This window comes from Chamaea fasciata, unplaced genomic scaffold, assembly GCF_029207755.1.
Source record: "Chamaea fasciata isolate MVZ Bird 193981 ecotype frontalis unplaced genomic scaffold, bChaFas1.0.hap1 SCAF_8, whole genome shotgun sequence".
Lineage (NCBI taxonomy): Eukaryota > Metazoa > Chordata > Aves > Passeriformes > Sylviidae > Chamaea > Chamaea fasciata.
In genome coordinates this window covers 26,970,256-26,987,190 of record NW_027094093.1, presented here as the reverse complement: position 1 = coordinate 26,987,190, position 16,935 = coordinate 26,970,256, and the positions used below count along the sequence as shown (strand labels likewise).

Here is a 16,935-nt window from a genome sequence, read left to right as displayed (position 1 = left end):
TAATCCATAAAACAAATACTCTGATTACATGAAATCAAAGCTCTTATCTTCAGCTTAGGTCATTTTCCTCAAGCTCCCATTCTATACCCAAGCTCATGAGAAAAGTCAGCTTGCCTATTTCAGAAGGTTCAAAAGACAATTTACAAGAATACCAGTTTACAAGGTTCTGTATTATCCTAAGGATCGAGGTAAGTCCTTGGGCCCCACGATACCAAGCAAAGGGTTACTAGCTTCTGGCAAACAAGAAGGACCCAACTCTCTCCAAGACTTGAAAATGCTACTCCTTCTCAATTCCTTTATAGCCCCTGAAAAAATTTTCTTTTGGTTGGCAGTGACTAAGCCTGATGTCCGCACCTCTCCACACACAATTCACAGGAAGAAATCAGCTGCATCATCCCTAACTTGATTGTCAACTTACATTAGAGATACAAGGATGGCAGCTTATTTAAGTATAGATAAAGGAAATGCTACTTGAATCATACATAAGTAAGCAGAATTCATTTCCCAGCAGAGCTGAACATACCACTTCTTATCTTGCTGGCTGGCTCCTGGGCTCCTTGGGAGGTTTTCTATTTCCACTAAGACTGGCGCAGAAGGAAGTGCTGTTAGGACAGGTAGGTTTGGCTTGGCATTCCAGCTCTTTGGAGACAGAATATAAACAAGTTATTATACACGTATTAATGAAGTGATGACACATTGAAGTGAACATATCAATACTTCTTAAGCACAAAGCTAAAGCAAGGCCATTTTCCTCCCTTACTTCCTTAGCACTTGGGTATCTATGCCCAGTCTTTTCCAGCACTATACACAGTTAACTGTAATATTGAATTACAGGTCAATCACTGGATTTCAAGAGCAAGTAACAAAAGCTTCAAATCTGTTGAGACACATGAAAATTGGCTTTAGAAAGAATGAGCGTCCTTACTTGTGATCCATTAGTGTGGCTGATAATAGCATTGTTTGCAGCACTGAAAGACAAGAAGAATTTAAAACTGAATCAGATCAACAAACTGCTTTTGCAGGCTGGTAGAACTGTAAGGACTTTCAGAAAGAAACAGAGTCTAAGATACTTCCAAAGTATTAATCTCTTTTCCCAAAATCCTTAAAAACTTCTGCTTTAGGTCAGTTGTCTCATTCTAGGTAACTAAGGGTATCCAGTTTTTTTCCTTTTTTCAAGCTGTAGTATATCTGTAACTCATCTGTTTTTAACTATTCCCTTCCTAAACCAGTTTGGTTTAAAAAGTCTTTGTGATTCAGCAGTAAGATGTGGCACTTCTAAAGCAGAAGTTATATATTGTAGTTAAAACACCCAGCAAAATGTGAAATTGTCAAAAGCTCACCTACATGCTGTAGATACTGTGTTTGTTCCCTTACTAGAACCCTCCTGATTTGATGTTTCACATCACAAAAGTTTATCAGAAAAATTCAAGAGTTTCTTCTGCATACAACCTCTAATGCGTTTAAAAGCAACTATTCAAATTTACATGCACAGCAAATCAGCACAGCATTAATAATAATTTTATGTTATTAAATATTTACTATATTTGATGAATTAAATAAGACCCATATCCCTATTTTTAATGGTTTCTGAACCTGCAAGAGACATTTCACATTTCTGAGAGACTTAAAAGCAGTAATTATGCATTATAGATTTCATGCAAAGCAAACATTTTCCCCAGACTTCTACCCTTTTAAAAAAGGTTCCCATCTCCTACAACCCATTACTTTTCTGATCTGTGGTCTGGACAACAGCTATCCAACCTGGCAAGCTGACAATGCAAACAGATTTCTATATTTACTTCAGTGACTCTTTAGAATTATTTTACTTAAAACACCATGATGTCAACACTGTATAAGCTGTTCCTTGCCTGTTTCCCTCTTCACCCTTTCTCTATTGAGAGAATCTGGAGGCTACCCCAGAATTAACAGAAGTATTAAGGAATGCTTTCTGACTAGCACATTCCCCTGTGCTGGGTTAACACAGAAGAAGGGAACAACATACATCTTTCATGATGCATTTCAATGAGCAACACTGGAGTGTAGAGTTTCAGAAGTGACATAGCTTGCTGTGGAGACACAACAGTGCCACACCTAACTGCAGATAGGCGACCTCAGTCTTATCAGGAGGAGAAACTGCACATGAAGTTTCTCTTCCCACTCTCAGAATGACCTAAGCAACCTGAAACTCAGAAAAGGCCATGACAACACAGCATGACAAGAACACTAATTAATCAAACAGTCACATTTTGCATGCAGAGGATCTTAATGACACCCAGTTTTGAAGATACTTTCCCATTATATAGAAAGAAAAAACAATACAGGAAGTCACACTGCAGTCTTGTCCCCACACTTCTAGACTTCTCCTGCTCTCATGCAAGAATCACCCCTGCTACTATAGACAGAAAATCTGGGCTGTATTAAACCTGTTGTTTTGAAATGTTATTTTGGCATTCCTTACCCACCCACCATGGTTCTTAATATCTATTAAGATCTATGAATATCTATTTTTAAAAAAAGTTGGTTGCAACTGATCATTGCAGTGTTCACAAGTTATTACGGCAAAGGACAGAAACTAGAACTGAGTGACCTAAGTTTCTTCACTACCAGGCAGTTCCTTTTAACATGGTTTCCTCTCTTCCTTTAAGGAAGGGTATGAAAATTATATGATTCAGATACATGAGTAATTTACATTGCAACAGCAACTATGAACCTACACATCCAGGAAGACTTTTGGTAGATGGAACCAAAAGGCTTCCCCTTCAGTGTTGATCATGTATAAAAACAAATGCAAGTGTAATAAAGAATATAAACCCATCACCTTACTTCAGAAATATTCATTTTACTGTCTTCTCCCTGTCTTTGACCTTCACTGAACAAGGTATTTCAGTCACACAGCTGGAGCAGGCAGACTTCACGTAAAAGACCTCCTCACACACTTCTACTTGACCTCTTTACAAGGCAGCACATGAACTACAGCTCATATCCAGCAAGAATCAGAGCTAGTAATAAACAAACTCCTTTGCCACCTAGTAAGCAAGTCTGGCAAAACTGTCTGTGCGACAGCAACACAGAAGCTTTGCTTTGGCCACTAACTTTTACATAAAGCAAACAAACACACTACCCATGGCAAAACCACAGGTAAGAGGGCAACACTGTATCCTCCTTCTGCAGACACGAGCTCAAGTACAGGTGCCAAACATCAAAGACAGAAATTCAAATACTGGAATCCCTCTTACCTTGTTTCTTCCAGTTTAGCAGTGTATGCTGGAAAATTATAAAGCATTAATTAAAATTTAATTTATAATTAGGTTATCAGTTAAATATTAATTATATGATTAAGAAAAATAGCCTAGCACTGCCTAAAAGTAGGCAACCAAAAGAGTGAAAGCTGAACCGAAAGATCAAAGTTGTACACATCATGTATAATGAGTGAAAAACAAATCTAAATCAGAAAAAAACCCCAAAAAATCTGAAGAGCAAACCAAAGCCAGATTTAAAAAAGTATCTGAAGGTAAATATGGCTGTCACACTTGACCTATGCAAGAGTCAGAAACAAGGTATCACAAGTATCACATGCTGTCAGATCATGACAGTGAAGTGCAGATCCTAACAACAATGAAAAAATCTCAATGACAAAAATTTTTCACTCCATTCATAAATTTAAAATACTATCATTAATATATTACTGTTTCCTGGGCCCAAATTTTCCATCTTCATACCAAGACCTACTGTGTAATTTTCATGGGTGTTCTACCCGCCAGGCAAGCTGGTTTGGACATGCTTTGGACATAAGCTTCTCCTGATAAATACATGAGATCTCTTAAATAAGTCAACGAAAACCTAATTGTGAAAATTCAAGAGAAGGGCAAACAAAGACAGAATTCCTACCCAGAATTTTTAAAGGAGATTATTACCTGATTCTCACATTGGATTATACTTCTCAGAATGAAAGTTCTTTTACCTTTCATTTGCAGTGTTCGTCTTGAGTATCTCTTGCTGGGCCTTCTTTCAAAAGATGCTGATCTCCTGGCTTTGTTGGTCTTTGTGGTTTGATATTCTGTTTTCCCACTAAAAATGCCACGTAAAAGTGCAAAGTATTAAAATAAATCACTTATTTTTAATGATGGAATAGAGATAATGCTCATAAAAACCACCACATTTCTATTTTAAATTCATACCTGTCTCAGGTTAGTTCTAGTAAAACATCCCAAACTTCACACCTCAAAAGACCTTTCATAAAAGAGGGTAGGAGTTTCAGAAACATTCTCTTCTTCACCCCGTTTCCTCAAGACAAATGGCAGAAGAAATGTTTATCATCAACTTAATGTTTTTAAACATTAAGCTGATGATAAAAGCATGCTTGCCCTTTGCATATTTCTGTGGTCCCAGTGCACGAGTTTTGGGAGAAGCTGAAAATTCTGGGCGAGGAGAAAGCTTAAGTAATATTGCCAAAAGTCACAGAGAAAGCTGATAACAGGACTAAACCCCGGCATCCAGGAACAGCAAGGAATGACAGGAGGTGTGTGCCAAATGAGAGATGACACTGACCTGTATCGGAAGCGAGATCCCAAGCGAATGAAGCCAGAGCGACTGGAGCTTTTCTGGACAGGCCCTCGGAGCCGGAAGAAGGCGTGGTGCTCCACTGCACATTTCCACAAGTGTTTGCAGGCTTTGGGATGATCCAGTCTAAAGACAAAAGTGTGCTCCTGCTCCTTTCCCTTAAAGCACACAAAGCATACTGATGACTTACAAGGGGCTTGAATAAGTCAAAGCTAAAATTCCATGCAAGCCAAATAAAATTTGGGTTTTATGATTCCTAATATATATATTTTAAAAAATGTTTTAGGCAGAAAAATCAAGCTTTTCAGAAGCTATAATGAACAACTGCTCTATTGTCTAAAGTTGAAAAGGGCTGGAGTCCCCTCTGAATAACTATACAACAGAAAGGTACTTGTCGATGAGGCTAACAGGGTTTCACTTCCAAATCTAATCTTCTCGAATTACCAATGCTCACTTTTTAATTGTTTCAGGTGTATGCAATTTCTTCCCCATAGGAATAATTCTGAAACCTGCTTAAGTAATTCATTCTACTAAATGTGGTATGTGGGTTTTTCTTTTCAGACTTTCTTGCGCAATGCACACTGTTTCCAAAGTACCTGCTCTAGTTTCACCAGGCATTCTCTTTTTAAAAAATGGATGACAAAAAAGTTTATCTTTTACCTAAGTCTCTTCATTTCCCTCCTCCCCCCACAAGTCACAATCAAAAATTTTTCAGGCATCCATATTAATTCTCAAAACTTAAGGAAAGGAGTATGTAAATTAGTACTGTATAATCAAGACCGATCTTTAACTAAACAGATATTTATCTACCTGTTCATCATCTTCAACAACAACCAGAGTGAGTTTGTTCTTCTTGAAGTCAAGCCTTGTTATCTTTGGCCTGCCAGATGAACAGAAAGTGCAGGTTACACCTAACTTTTAGTAACTTACTGAGAAAGTATCTCATATTCATGGTGTTCTCACAACCCAAACAATTTTTTTTTTTTTTTGCTATCAAAGAAGAAACAAAAGAACCAAAACCAAACCCAGATTTTAGTGTACAATCACGAAGCTTACCAGAAAAACAAACCAATCTTTGTGTCTCCTTCAAAGACAAGAACTCCTGTAGGTGTTAGTCCCAGGCTGTAATCATTGCCATCTCTTGCCTAATTGGCACAAAATAAAAATGATATTCATTTTGGTGTTTGACCCTCTATCCAAATTACTAGAGCGATTAATGTAGTTTGTTTGCCCAGTGTTATAATTACACACATATCTGCTATCTTACACAACAAAACTCTCGTATTTTGATGACCTTATGCAATGGATTTTTTCTTGTTTGCAACCCTTCAAAAAGGCTAACTAAAGAGGAAAATTAAAGTTTCTTGATTTGTCTGTGTAATAAAGATATGCATTTGCTGCACTTGTGTCTCCACAGGAGATCTATACTTATTTGTAGTTCTTCAGCTGAGAGCTGACTACATCCCAGCAAATTTGAATTACTATGATTTTTCACAAAACTCCTAAATACAAGCTGTAGTACATAACTTCCACATCCATCATACATTTAACATGCAGCAGATATGCTTGGACTCAAGTTATACCTTGTAGAAATCTTCTACCGAAGAGAGGAATGTTGACACAAAGCCAGATCACTTACTACATAGATTACATGAGAACAATATTCCTTTTCTTCCCCCCTTAAAGCAGAACCAGTGTTGAAATGCAACAAAAAACTAACATTATCATTTCCAAAGGTCACCCTGCTGTGGTTAAACATACCTTGACTATATGCATGTCTACACCATACATTTCCAGCCACTTAGCTTTGTTTAAGTAGTTAGTTTCAGCCTGTGCTGGTGTTTGTCCCCTGAAATAAAATTTTTGCTGTTAGGCAGATGCCTGAAAAAGCGCAGAAAGGAAAAACTGGTATATAAGGAAAGAGGAAAAGAACTGCCTGAAAGTCTGTGAAAAATGTAAACACTGGTGACAGTTGTTTACTTCAATGAAGATCAAGGTCACTTTTTAACGTTTTAATCTGAAAATGCCACTGCAAAAATTATTGTGTTTCAAGATTTTGTACCTCATCATTTTACTCAGACCTTTAAAAAGCTTCATTTTTCACATTATATTCTTTTACAAAGTAAGTCGGGACTGTATTAAAATTCTATTTCTGAACAAGGCCACAGAAGAAGTAGTCAGCACTATCTTTTTAATAGATTCTCTCCACAGAAAAATCAGTGCAAACAGCTGGGTAGCATTCACTGGAAGATCAAGTACCTGCATTCCTTCCACTTCTCAAAAACAGCTAATTCCATCTCTTCAGTCTGAGTGGGAACAAACCTGAACTCAGACACCAGCTCAGGGACATGTTCAGCAGGATCGTAGTCTCCAAGTTCAGCTACAAAAGAACAACACTGTTAGGCACTGTCCTCAATATACACAGTGGATATGTTTGCCTACAGAGGAATTTCTGCACACTTTTCTAGTTAGTCTAAAATACTACATTTCTTTTTGTGTTCCTTCTTCTCCTCCAGGTCTCCTTTCACCGTTTTTGACAGGGAAATTATGGACACGGAACAAATGGTTGTGCTGTCTGCACAAAAGCTTTGTATTAATGTTTACAAAGTGTTACTGACATATTCCTTAAAAAATTTCCTATACAGGGAATTTATCACCATCCTTGAAACTCACCTTTTTTCTTTCTTGCAGAGAGTTTTCAACATTTTTATCACAGAAATATCTACTGAGATGACAGCTGGCTAAAATTATAATGGAATTTTGCCTTAAAGAATTAGAACAGTATCTCTTGAGATTTATAAAAAGCAAAACCAGTTCTGACGCTTTCAATGAAACCATTTGTCCATTCTACAAGTCAGTTTCTCATTTTATTACTCTATATAGCCCTGTCCTGCTAAAATTACTCTGTGTCAGGGTACAATCATGCAGCTATTTATTATTTGTTGCTTTCCTTTTCAGGTAAGGACGTATTAAATGCCCTCCTGGGTCGGTCAAATGGCTCAAGTCCACTGCTGCATGCTCAGAGGGGCACTAAGAGATGCTATGTAGAAAACATACCAGCCAAGGGGTGTGACACATCAAAAACACAACTCCATCTCCCACAGATGCTAACAGGTCCAGTTGTAAAGACAGATAAATATCTAAAATGCTGAAACTGACAATTAGAAACCTTTACAAAAATGCACTGATTTTCAGAGTCACTAAGCACTGGCTCCTCCTACTTATTTCAAGTTGCTTCTTAATGTTCAGCTCACAGTCAAAAAAACAGGAATAATTCTGTAACTTGGACTTTGGAAGTCTGATGCAGGCCAATAATTGCTCTGTCTGAAAAATGAAACTACAGATGTTTACGTAGAGAAAGATAGAGACATCACTGGGAAGACCTGGAGAATCCAAATAAATCCCAGTATTCTACAGGTATTGAAATGCCCCATGATATAAAACCTCGTTTCTTGGATTCTGAATGCTGCAAGCATAATAACAGTCTTCTCACCCCCTCTTTTTTCTTTTTTTTAAATGCTGACTGAGGAAGTCTGCAGTTCTACAATAATTTACTCCCACTAAAATGCCTGCCTCTGTTGAAAGGAATGCTGTCAAAGCCAGCTTAGGTTCCAGCTGATTTAAATAAAAGTACACAGCTGTCAGACAGTAAGATTAAAGCCCTGCTACAGGCCTCACTGTAGAGAAAGGAAAGAAAGGACCACCACAAAAAGCAGTGGATATATGGCCTAATTAGATCACTTTGTTCTTCCAAAATCTTATTTACTGCACCTGTATCTTAAGGCTGTAACAATGCTATTATTTTTAACTGTGGAATGTATTCTAACTGCTTTCCTCCCACACAAAAGCGCAGGTTAAAAAGGCAGGTGTCTTCACATTTTAATCCTAACTCATACCTACACACGATTTAGGACCTTTAGCACTTCCTGCATAAAAAGAAGAAAGTGTTTTGAAAAATACTTGTAAGAGAACAAATTTCAGTGACTTAGTCCTACCTCATGCAGAGTAAGTACAACAGATTCATAAGATGAATGTTGTGTGGAGAATTTGTGCGGTTCAAACACATGGCACATCAATTGGGTTGAACAAGGCTATATATCCATATATCTATATCCTCCAATAAGGACCCAAAAGCCTACTCCAGCAGGCATTTTTAAAACTTCAAGCCTCCCCTCTTTCTTTTGTGAGCTCCTCTGCTTGAAACCATGGGAAACGTCACATTTGTTAACATCACACCCTCATCCAAACAACACATTCTCATCTGGAATCAAAAGTTAAAAACAACTGGTAAATAAAACCTCAGATGACTCAAGCACAGTGCTATATGGCTGAGAAAAAAAAAGGGTACGTCACACCTTGTGGCTGAAGAAGGATCTGAAATATCAACAAGTGCAGTTCAACCAGGAATGCTCAAGTACAAGCATGAGACATGGAGCATTAAGATGTTCCTACAAGTAAGATGAAGTCAAAAGCTGGTATTTTAAACACAGTGCAAACAAAACCAATTTTGTACCTGATTTGGACAACAAAAACAACACTTGACAGAAACTATATGACAAAAAAGAAGTGAGCTGTGTTACTACATCAAAGTGATTCAGGAAGGTTGCAGACCTTGTATCTTCTCTGAAAGTGGACAGATTTGCACATAAGCACCTGAGAAAAGAACTTTAGGGCAAAGCTGTTTATGTTCAGAACCTCCTTGTCCTGCTTCCTGAGGAATTGAGTAATTTTCTGTACATACTCTCAGCACAAGTACAATCAAAAAGATCTGCATTCCACACTGGATCACTGATGTCTGGGCTGAGTCTATTTTATGGACATAACAAGGACAGACTTTTTAGAATAGTTAATAAGAGTCTACACAAAACTGTTTGTGCAACTTCACCCTTCCCTTCTTGCACCTACTCACCTTGCATGTTATAAGCTGCCAACTGGACGGCTGTGTCAAAAGGACATTCCAATCTGCCAAAAGAGAAATGCAATTGTTAAAACCTGAACTGACACCATTAGCAGACAACTTATGTAACTGACAGTTAAAAACTGCAAATGTCTAGAATAAGAAAATTAAAAAGTATTGGTAGATTTTCAGAAAAACATCAAGAGATAAGCACTACATTATTTTAGCATTCCTCTCCTGATATTCATGCATAGAAAAGTAGTATTTTAGAGAAAAAAAGATAACATTACATTACTAAGCAAAACTTATTGATTATCCAAATATAAATGCAATAAACTCTCCTAAACACACTGTAATAGTTTAAACAGCTGCTTACTTTCCACTAAGAATATCCAGTTTCAGCTGCAGAACAAATAAATACCTGTAGGATTAAATAAGAAATAAGTCATTGAGTAATAGTGCTACTGTGTCAACAGGAGTAAGTTAGAGCTTGACAAATAGAAATGCTTTCTACATTAACATGGGTTTTCAAGACAAAAGAAACTGCACTGTGGCCTTTCAAGGCTTTATCAGTTGGGTTTGTGTGTTCTGCAGGCATTTCAAATGAAGCAAACCCAAGAGTACAAGTTGTCAAAAGCTGAACTACTGTTGCATGAAAAAATAAACAGGATGCCCAAGTAAATATATTTTTTATTCTCTTCTGATTCTACTTGAGCAAAGAACAACTTGCATCTTCTGCACTTCCTTCATTATTCATACACATACCAATCTCATAAAAGAATGGTTATTTTTAAGTCTTGCCAAAAAAAAAAAAAAAAAAGTTTCTACTATGGATTGCTTAGTTAAAATCTAACCTGGAATGCTGACTGCAAAGTGACTAAAAATAAACAGCAGGCTGAAGCCTTTTCAACCTGTTTACTCTTCAGAGCCAGCCCTCCTTCACTGCCTTGCATATTCTCTACTCTTTTTGCTTAGAAACGGGGCAAATATTGAATATAAATCCCTCTGGTGTGCAATACCAATTCTTCTGATCCAATATCCTGAAGAGCAATCCCTTTGCTCCATCACGGTACACAGCAAGAGAAAAGGCTTCATCAAGTATAAAATACTGGCATCAGTCTGAATTCTAGCACAGATTCCCAGATGCCTTACACACAACTTCTGCTTCAACATGTGCCTGTGTCTCTTCACACTTTCATACACAAAGACAAAACAGGTGCAGGTGTTTTTCCTACAGGTTCCACAGAAATCCACAAATACTTTGCCAACCATTTATTATCCAAAACATTCTGAACACTAGCCTCTGCATGGGGAATAAATTTGGTTGGTACTGACCCCAGATAAGCAAATGAACACAGGCCTTCAGTGTGTAAGTGGGTGTGACCAGTCTGTGCTTATCAGCTACATAAAGCTTCCAAACAATTCAGGTACTTCCCGTGCTGTGTTGCATTGGCTGAGAACATGAGCAAGCTGCACCTGTGGAAGCTGAAAAGTAGCTCCAGCTGGGTGTCCTGCTGTTTAAAGGTGGAACCCTGGGGATGCCCCTGCTAGTGACACCTATAACCAACAGCAAAGCTCTGGTTCCCACTGCTTCTGGTACTTTGAGGTGTCACACTGTCTCAAGACAGAAGGACTATTTGCTGCTCTCCCGTTCTGGGGGATTAGCTAGCAGGCGGACTGTTTAAAAGCCCTCAGGTTTCAGGTGCTAAAACCCGCACAGCAAGGTCTGACTGGCAGAACTCAAGTCAAAATGGATGAAAATGTTCCATAGTAGATATAGATCTGAATTTTGTATACAGTTGCTGGTTTTAAAGGTAGTTAAGTGTTTATTCAGGAACATGAATGGGGAGGTAAAACATTCTTCCCAGATCAGCAGGAAACCATTAAAAAGCAGCAGTTACCACATTATGTTACCACATGTAAATATGAAGCTGCATAGGGTACATATGGCTGGAAGGGGTAATGCTACTATAATCTTCCTGGTAGCACTCCAAGGGATTTGGCTAAAGTGCAGATTGAAGATCCACACAGACATAAACCTGAACAACAAACAAATGCACTTCACACCCTTACAAATGGCTGAGGTATGAAATGTCTACAGCTATCATGAAAAGATAACTTTGTTTACTCTCCAAAAGGGCTCAGCAGCAGCAGTAACAACGCAAGGAAATGTTGCCTTTTACAACAGATTTATACTCCTGACAGATGGTACGTCCTGCTCTTTTTCAAAGCACCCCGAGTAGTCTCATCCCAATTGGAAATGCAGTTCTGTGAATGGATTTGTGAAATGCTTCAATCAAGAGGAACCACTGCTCACCTGATACTAAAAACCCACACCTATAGTAGTGTCAACTCAGCTCAACGTGGCAGTAAAATACTATTTTGCCTTTCCATAAGCTTTGTGAAGACCACACATGCAATGAAATGCTAACTGAACTTCCTTTTTCCAAAGAGAGCCTCTAATTTGTAATTCAGTGCTTTTCTGCCTGGAGATAGGATAATTGCATGCAGTTGAAACTAACAGCTTAAGAAAAATAAAGACAGAGGAATGATGTCTGCTCTCTTCACTGAAAACTGTCCATCTGTCCATCGTGTATAAGCTACTCAGATCAGTTGCCAAAACTGCCTAATGAAAAATGCTGCATTAAGTAATACATAACTATTTAGATCTCTCTGTGTCACAGCACATTTATCTCCACACACAAAATAGCCACTTAAGAAAACCAAAACTGCATTTACAAACAGCCAGGTAAGGAAGCAGTTCTAAAGAATTCTCCAAGACATCAGAATTGTTTAAATAAATACCATAGGAAAGATTTCCCTAGCCTTATTTGGGTCCCCCTCTCACACACAGAATCCCCCTTACCTTGTTAGCTCTTCGCGTAGATTGTTGGGCTCTGATGAGTAAAACTTTACACGAAAATGCAGACAATATGGAGGGCCAACTGCAAAGCAGAATTCATTCAAAACAGCAGTAACAGTTACGGGATGAGAAAGGTTATTTATTTATTACACAGAATCACATCACAAAACTTGACTGAAATCAGCTGGCGATGTTCTACACAATGTCTTAAGGCAGGAATTCCTTTATGCCAGGGAAATCCGGGAAGAACATCAGGGTGAAAGGACACTTAAATATGCACACAAAATAGTTTTATGTGTTACAAGTCAACCCAATGGTCATATCACATTAGCTTGATTCTTCCTGCCAAGAGCACATGAATCTGGGTTAATCCCTATATTTAAGGGCTCTGTCCATCACCAAGAAAGCTGTGCATCTTGGCTCTGCAGTTGACTAAACCTTCAAGCATCCTCTTGGTCTCTGCAACACCTTCCCAGGGCTCTGGGAAATACTGCTGAAAACTCAGGCCCTTCTATTCCTCAGAAGTTTAGACATACTTTATGGGAATTTAAGAGACCCTTCTATGGAAGAATCATCTCTTCTGGAAACCAAAGAGTTAATTCAGCAGAAGGGTGGATTAACAGTTCTTTAAAAATGTGCATCGCTCTGCTGATTCTTGCATTTGACAGCAGGAATTTTCTCCCTCTGACTGCTTCCAAAAATTCTCTTGTATTAAAACAACACCACAAATCCCTGAAGACTTCCCACAGTGCAGAGCAAGGAAGCTGCTAAACAACATCTTACCCAAGCACACATCACTGCAACAACCAGGCCACACCTTGCACAGCAGGTGAGGACTTGGTGGACTGGACACAGATTCAAGCATGCAGAACTGCCCCATGCATGAGGCTCCAAGACAAGTTCTGCTATAGCCAGGATAATGTTCTATAACACTAGAACATCTTCAGCTGCCTTGACTCCACTTTAACTATAATTAATGAGCCCAGAACATGTTTATTTAAGAACATTAGAATAAAGTAATAAGAGCTACCGAGGGAAGATGCCATTAAATAATCAGAAGCACCACGCAGGACTTTTGTCACTTGCCACCCTCACCCCCTCACAGGACACTGCCCTCCACCACCCATTTCAACTGGCTGCGCTTCCTGTATGTCAAATACAATGTCTCAACAGAAAATGGAAAGAACACTTACTTTTAACTTGCTTTTTAATGCTTTTTGTGTTGTCCAGCCAATGCTGAAAAATAAATTAATTTCACTGAATCAATACAGAAATCTCCCAGGAAGAACAAAAAAGCTATTGTTAGTAAAGACCATCTTGGAATAACAAGTAGTTTGTTAAAACAATCTAATTCAAAACTTTCACAATTCATAGCTCTTTCTGTGCTCGCTGAAGATCCTTTTGCTCCAAGTTTGTAATGCAAAATGACAGTTTTGAACAACAGAAACATCCTGTAGTACCTTATTTAAACCAAATCTTCAAGACAGCACTGTCTACTTAAAAGAAAAAAAACATACTAACAAACCACTTTACTAGATTTTCATCCTGTCCAGACAAACACTTAATTCACACATTAGTAGGTCAGCCAGTGACAATGTGCCAGAGAAGCATAAATCGTAGCTGAAGACTCTGGAATTCAGCCGTGTGTGATGTTTACTTGGGGCAGGAAGGGGAGAGACAAAATAAATATTGTTGGCTTTCAGGCATTTGCTTCAGATGACTCAAGTGCAATAACAGCAGAGCTGTCTGTGTCCCAACATCAGAGTCAGCTCTACCTAATTCTCAAAAATCTATTCACAGGTGACATTTTAGCAACTGTCACATGGGAGGACAAGTTACTGCCTCACCTACTTATGCTAATTATAAGCTATATACTGGACAAGAAGCCAAAATAATGGCTTGACTTATACTGTGTACAACAGCATGTGAAAAAAATTATACTTGGCAGATTGAAACACCTATACATAAACACTTATGCTCCCTAAAACAATTGCACATAATTGCACTGCTGAAGAGTTTATACCAGAAGTTAAAGCACACATCTAGCGGGACAGATCTCCTTCCCAGTGCTGTGTGTGGCAAACAGCTCCCCCCGCCAAAGGAGGTGACACTCAAACAGGAAACACAGCACCCTGACCAACATAATTGCCTTGACTCAACAGCCAGAGCCAACTACCTGACACACCACGTCATGCATGGTTCACCATGCCCACGGAACAACACCTCATCAGATCAATCCCAAATGTCACCTTGCAACTAATACAGATGAATTATATACTTAGCAACACTCCTTTTGTTAAACTGTGTGACATGAAGTTCATGGTGAGCCCCAGGGAGACAGAAAAGCAACAAGGGTATGAAAAAGAACCAGTATTTTCAGGTTGCACTGCCAAGTGCAAACACGTTCCTGCCTCTAGAGCAGCCCTGCTTCTGCAGAGAGCTGAAGTCAGCCTGCAACACAGCCGGGCTGTGCCTGATTGCTGTATTAGCTGCAGATGAGAATGCTTAAACCATCTGCTGCTGCTGTGCATACAGCTGAGAATGCTCTCATTGCCTATTCAAACTAAGTAGCTACAGAGAGCTACCTGAAATGTATCTAATACATTTTTTTAAATAAAGCAGGAAGCTTAAAAAGGAATGAAGCAAATATTTACATAAATTTTGCTTACACTACCAGTGAAATGGGAGTCGAGCAATTTTTTTTTTCTTCAAGGAAATAATATAATCTTTTTTCCTATTCTATAAACTCACTTGCTGTAAGAGAGAGTTTACTTACTCCTTCCTCCACCAAAAAAAAAAAAAAATATAGAAACTACCCAGCTGGAGGCTTGCAGGTGATTTAGATACAGGAATGGCAAGGAGAGCCCCTTCTAGGCTCCAGGGCTGGCTGTGCCCCCCTGTTTCATCTCCCTCCTGTTTTCTCTCATCTCCTCCACATTCCATGGGAAGGCAACAGAGAGGCAGGCCCATGACAGGCACGGATAGCGTTTCACTCTGCTGGGCTCTGGTTGCTGCTGCCCACCGGAGCTCTGCTCAGTGGTGAGGGTGTGCAAAGAAGAAGGGAAACAGAACTGCTTTTAAGTGGGGGTGAGAACGAAACAAAAAAAAAACCAGCCCCAAAACCAACACATGAATGGACAGACACAGACGTCAAGAAACTTGAGATTTATTCCAAGTGATTAAAATGGAATTCAAGTGGACCTGGTAAAGAAGTTTACTTTTTATGAGGGTTTGCACAGCACAATCTATTGCTGAAAATCAGAGATTAAGTTTGCTAAACAGAAGACAATACAAACAACAGATTGTACTGGAAGTCCTTACTAAAACAGTTTGCTGCTACAGAAATTAAAAACAAAACACATACAAAATCCCCCCAAATCCTGACCCAGCAATATTTCAAGAAGTTTGGGCAAATGAGGTTTGTTAAATAAGATTTTGAGGCTAAAACTGTTCTCTTCCTGAACAGCAGACTAGAGTGAACACAGAAATCACATGAAAGCAACTATTCTTTCATTTCACTAATTGTTTCAAGAACATCTTTAAAGAAGCTATTACTCAAATACTAAAATCCAAAATGCCAGGAAGACTTTCCATTATCTGGGTTTCCCCCACTCCCGAGAAAATCTTTAACACACAACTAATGATCACTTCAGCAGCAGGAAAGAATGAAAAAAAACCCAAATCCTTCAGTCCTTCACAACAATCTACTGAAAACTTACTAGTAGTTAAAGCAAGTGTGGGATTTCTAAAACTTTTGTATAACTACGTGTCACTAGTTTGTATCAGTAAAAGTAACTAGCAAGTATGGCAATATTCTTAGATTTAAATTTGGTAGCAGAAAGATTATCTCCTTCATAGCCAGTGGACAATTCTGTGTACAGAAAAGAACTGTTTATTTAACAGGCCTCCTGAATAATCTTGGACAAGTCACTTGATTAGTCTCTGTTCTTTGTTTCCAGCTGCAGATTGGGTTTCTGCTAGAACTTGCCAGCTCCTTTTGCAGGAATGGCTGCTATCGCAACAGTCCTTCATTTCTTAAAGCAATTAATTATCTCTGGCTGCTGCATTCAGGTCTTCTGGCAAAATGCAACCTTTTCTGCTTCATTATACATAGTTCATCATTAAGGTCCAGTTTAAACTGTTATCTCTACTCTGCTGCTTTTCACTCACACATAGTTAAGAAAAGGAAGCAAACCAAGTTTGAAATCCCCTGTACCTGGTAGATTGTGCAGTATCAAAGATTCAATCATGCTCTCCGGACTGGCAGTAATAATTTGCTAGACAAAAGCAAGGCATGAGCCACTGCTGTGGCAGAAAAGATTAACTCTTATTAACACATTTCAAGATGAAATGGCTTTATTTGTTAGCTGAGCAGGAAGAGAAAAAAAATCATATAGATAATTCTGCTAGTTAAAACTAACCCCCTGTGAACTCTTATGAGATCCTAGGGACAGTGAAATACATCAGAAGCCACATGCCAGAAACTGAGTTAGGATACCTTAACCACACAGACTATTGTTTTTCTGAAGCAAAAAGATAAATGCAATAGAGTCCTTCACTATCAGTACTCAACATCCTGGACTGCAAATACGGAGCACAGCCACCATGATTTTGA

The 16,935-nt window shown here is 38.6% G+C and overlaps 1 protein-coding gene across 8 annotated transcripts in view; it reads right to left on the bottom strand.

Annotated features, from left to right (window-relative positions):
- Positions 1–16,935, bottom strand: part of EPB41L5 (erythrocyte membrane protein band 4.1 like 5) — a 54,351-nt gene that overhangs the window by 24,680 nt on the left and 12,736 nt on the right. For all 8 annotated transcript variants that reach the window (XM_066190238.1, XM_066190234.1, XM_066190235.1 and 5 more), the window contains 13 exons: positions 13,514–13,556; positions 12,324–12,402; positions 9,834–9,878; positions 9,470–9,522; positions 6,820–6,940; positions 6,322–6,409; positions 5,617–5,705; positions 5,371–5,440; positions 4,549–4,718; positions 3,962–4,068; positions 3,237–3,264; positions 926–968; positions 524–639 (listed from right to left, as the gene is read on the bottom strand). In XM_066190238.1, coding sequence (XP_066046335.1) covers positions 524–639; positions 926–968; positions 3,237–3,264; positions 3,962–4,068; positions 4,549–4,718; positions 5,371–5,440; positions 5,617–5,705; positions 6,322–6,409; positions 6,820–6,940; positions 9,470–9,522; positions 9,834–9,878; positions 12,324–12,402; positions 13,514–13,556 — 1,052 coding nt within the window. The remainder of the gene's footprint in view (positions 1–523; positions 640–925; positions 969–3,236; positions 3,265–3,961; positions 4,069–4,548; positions 4,719–5,370; positions 5,441–5,616; positions 5,706–6,321; positions 6,410–6,819; positions 6,941–9,469; positions 9,523–9,833; positions 9,879–12,323; positions 12,403–13,513; positions 13,557–16,935) is intronic.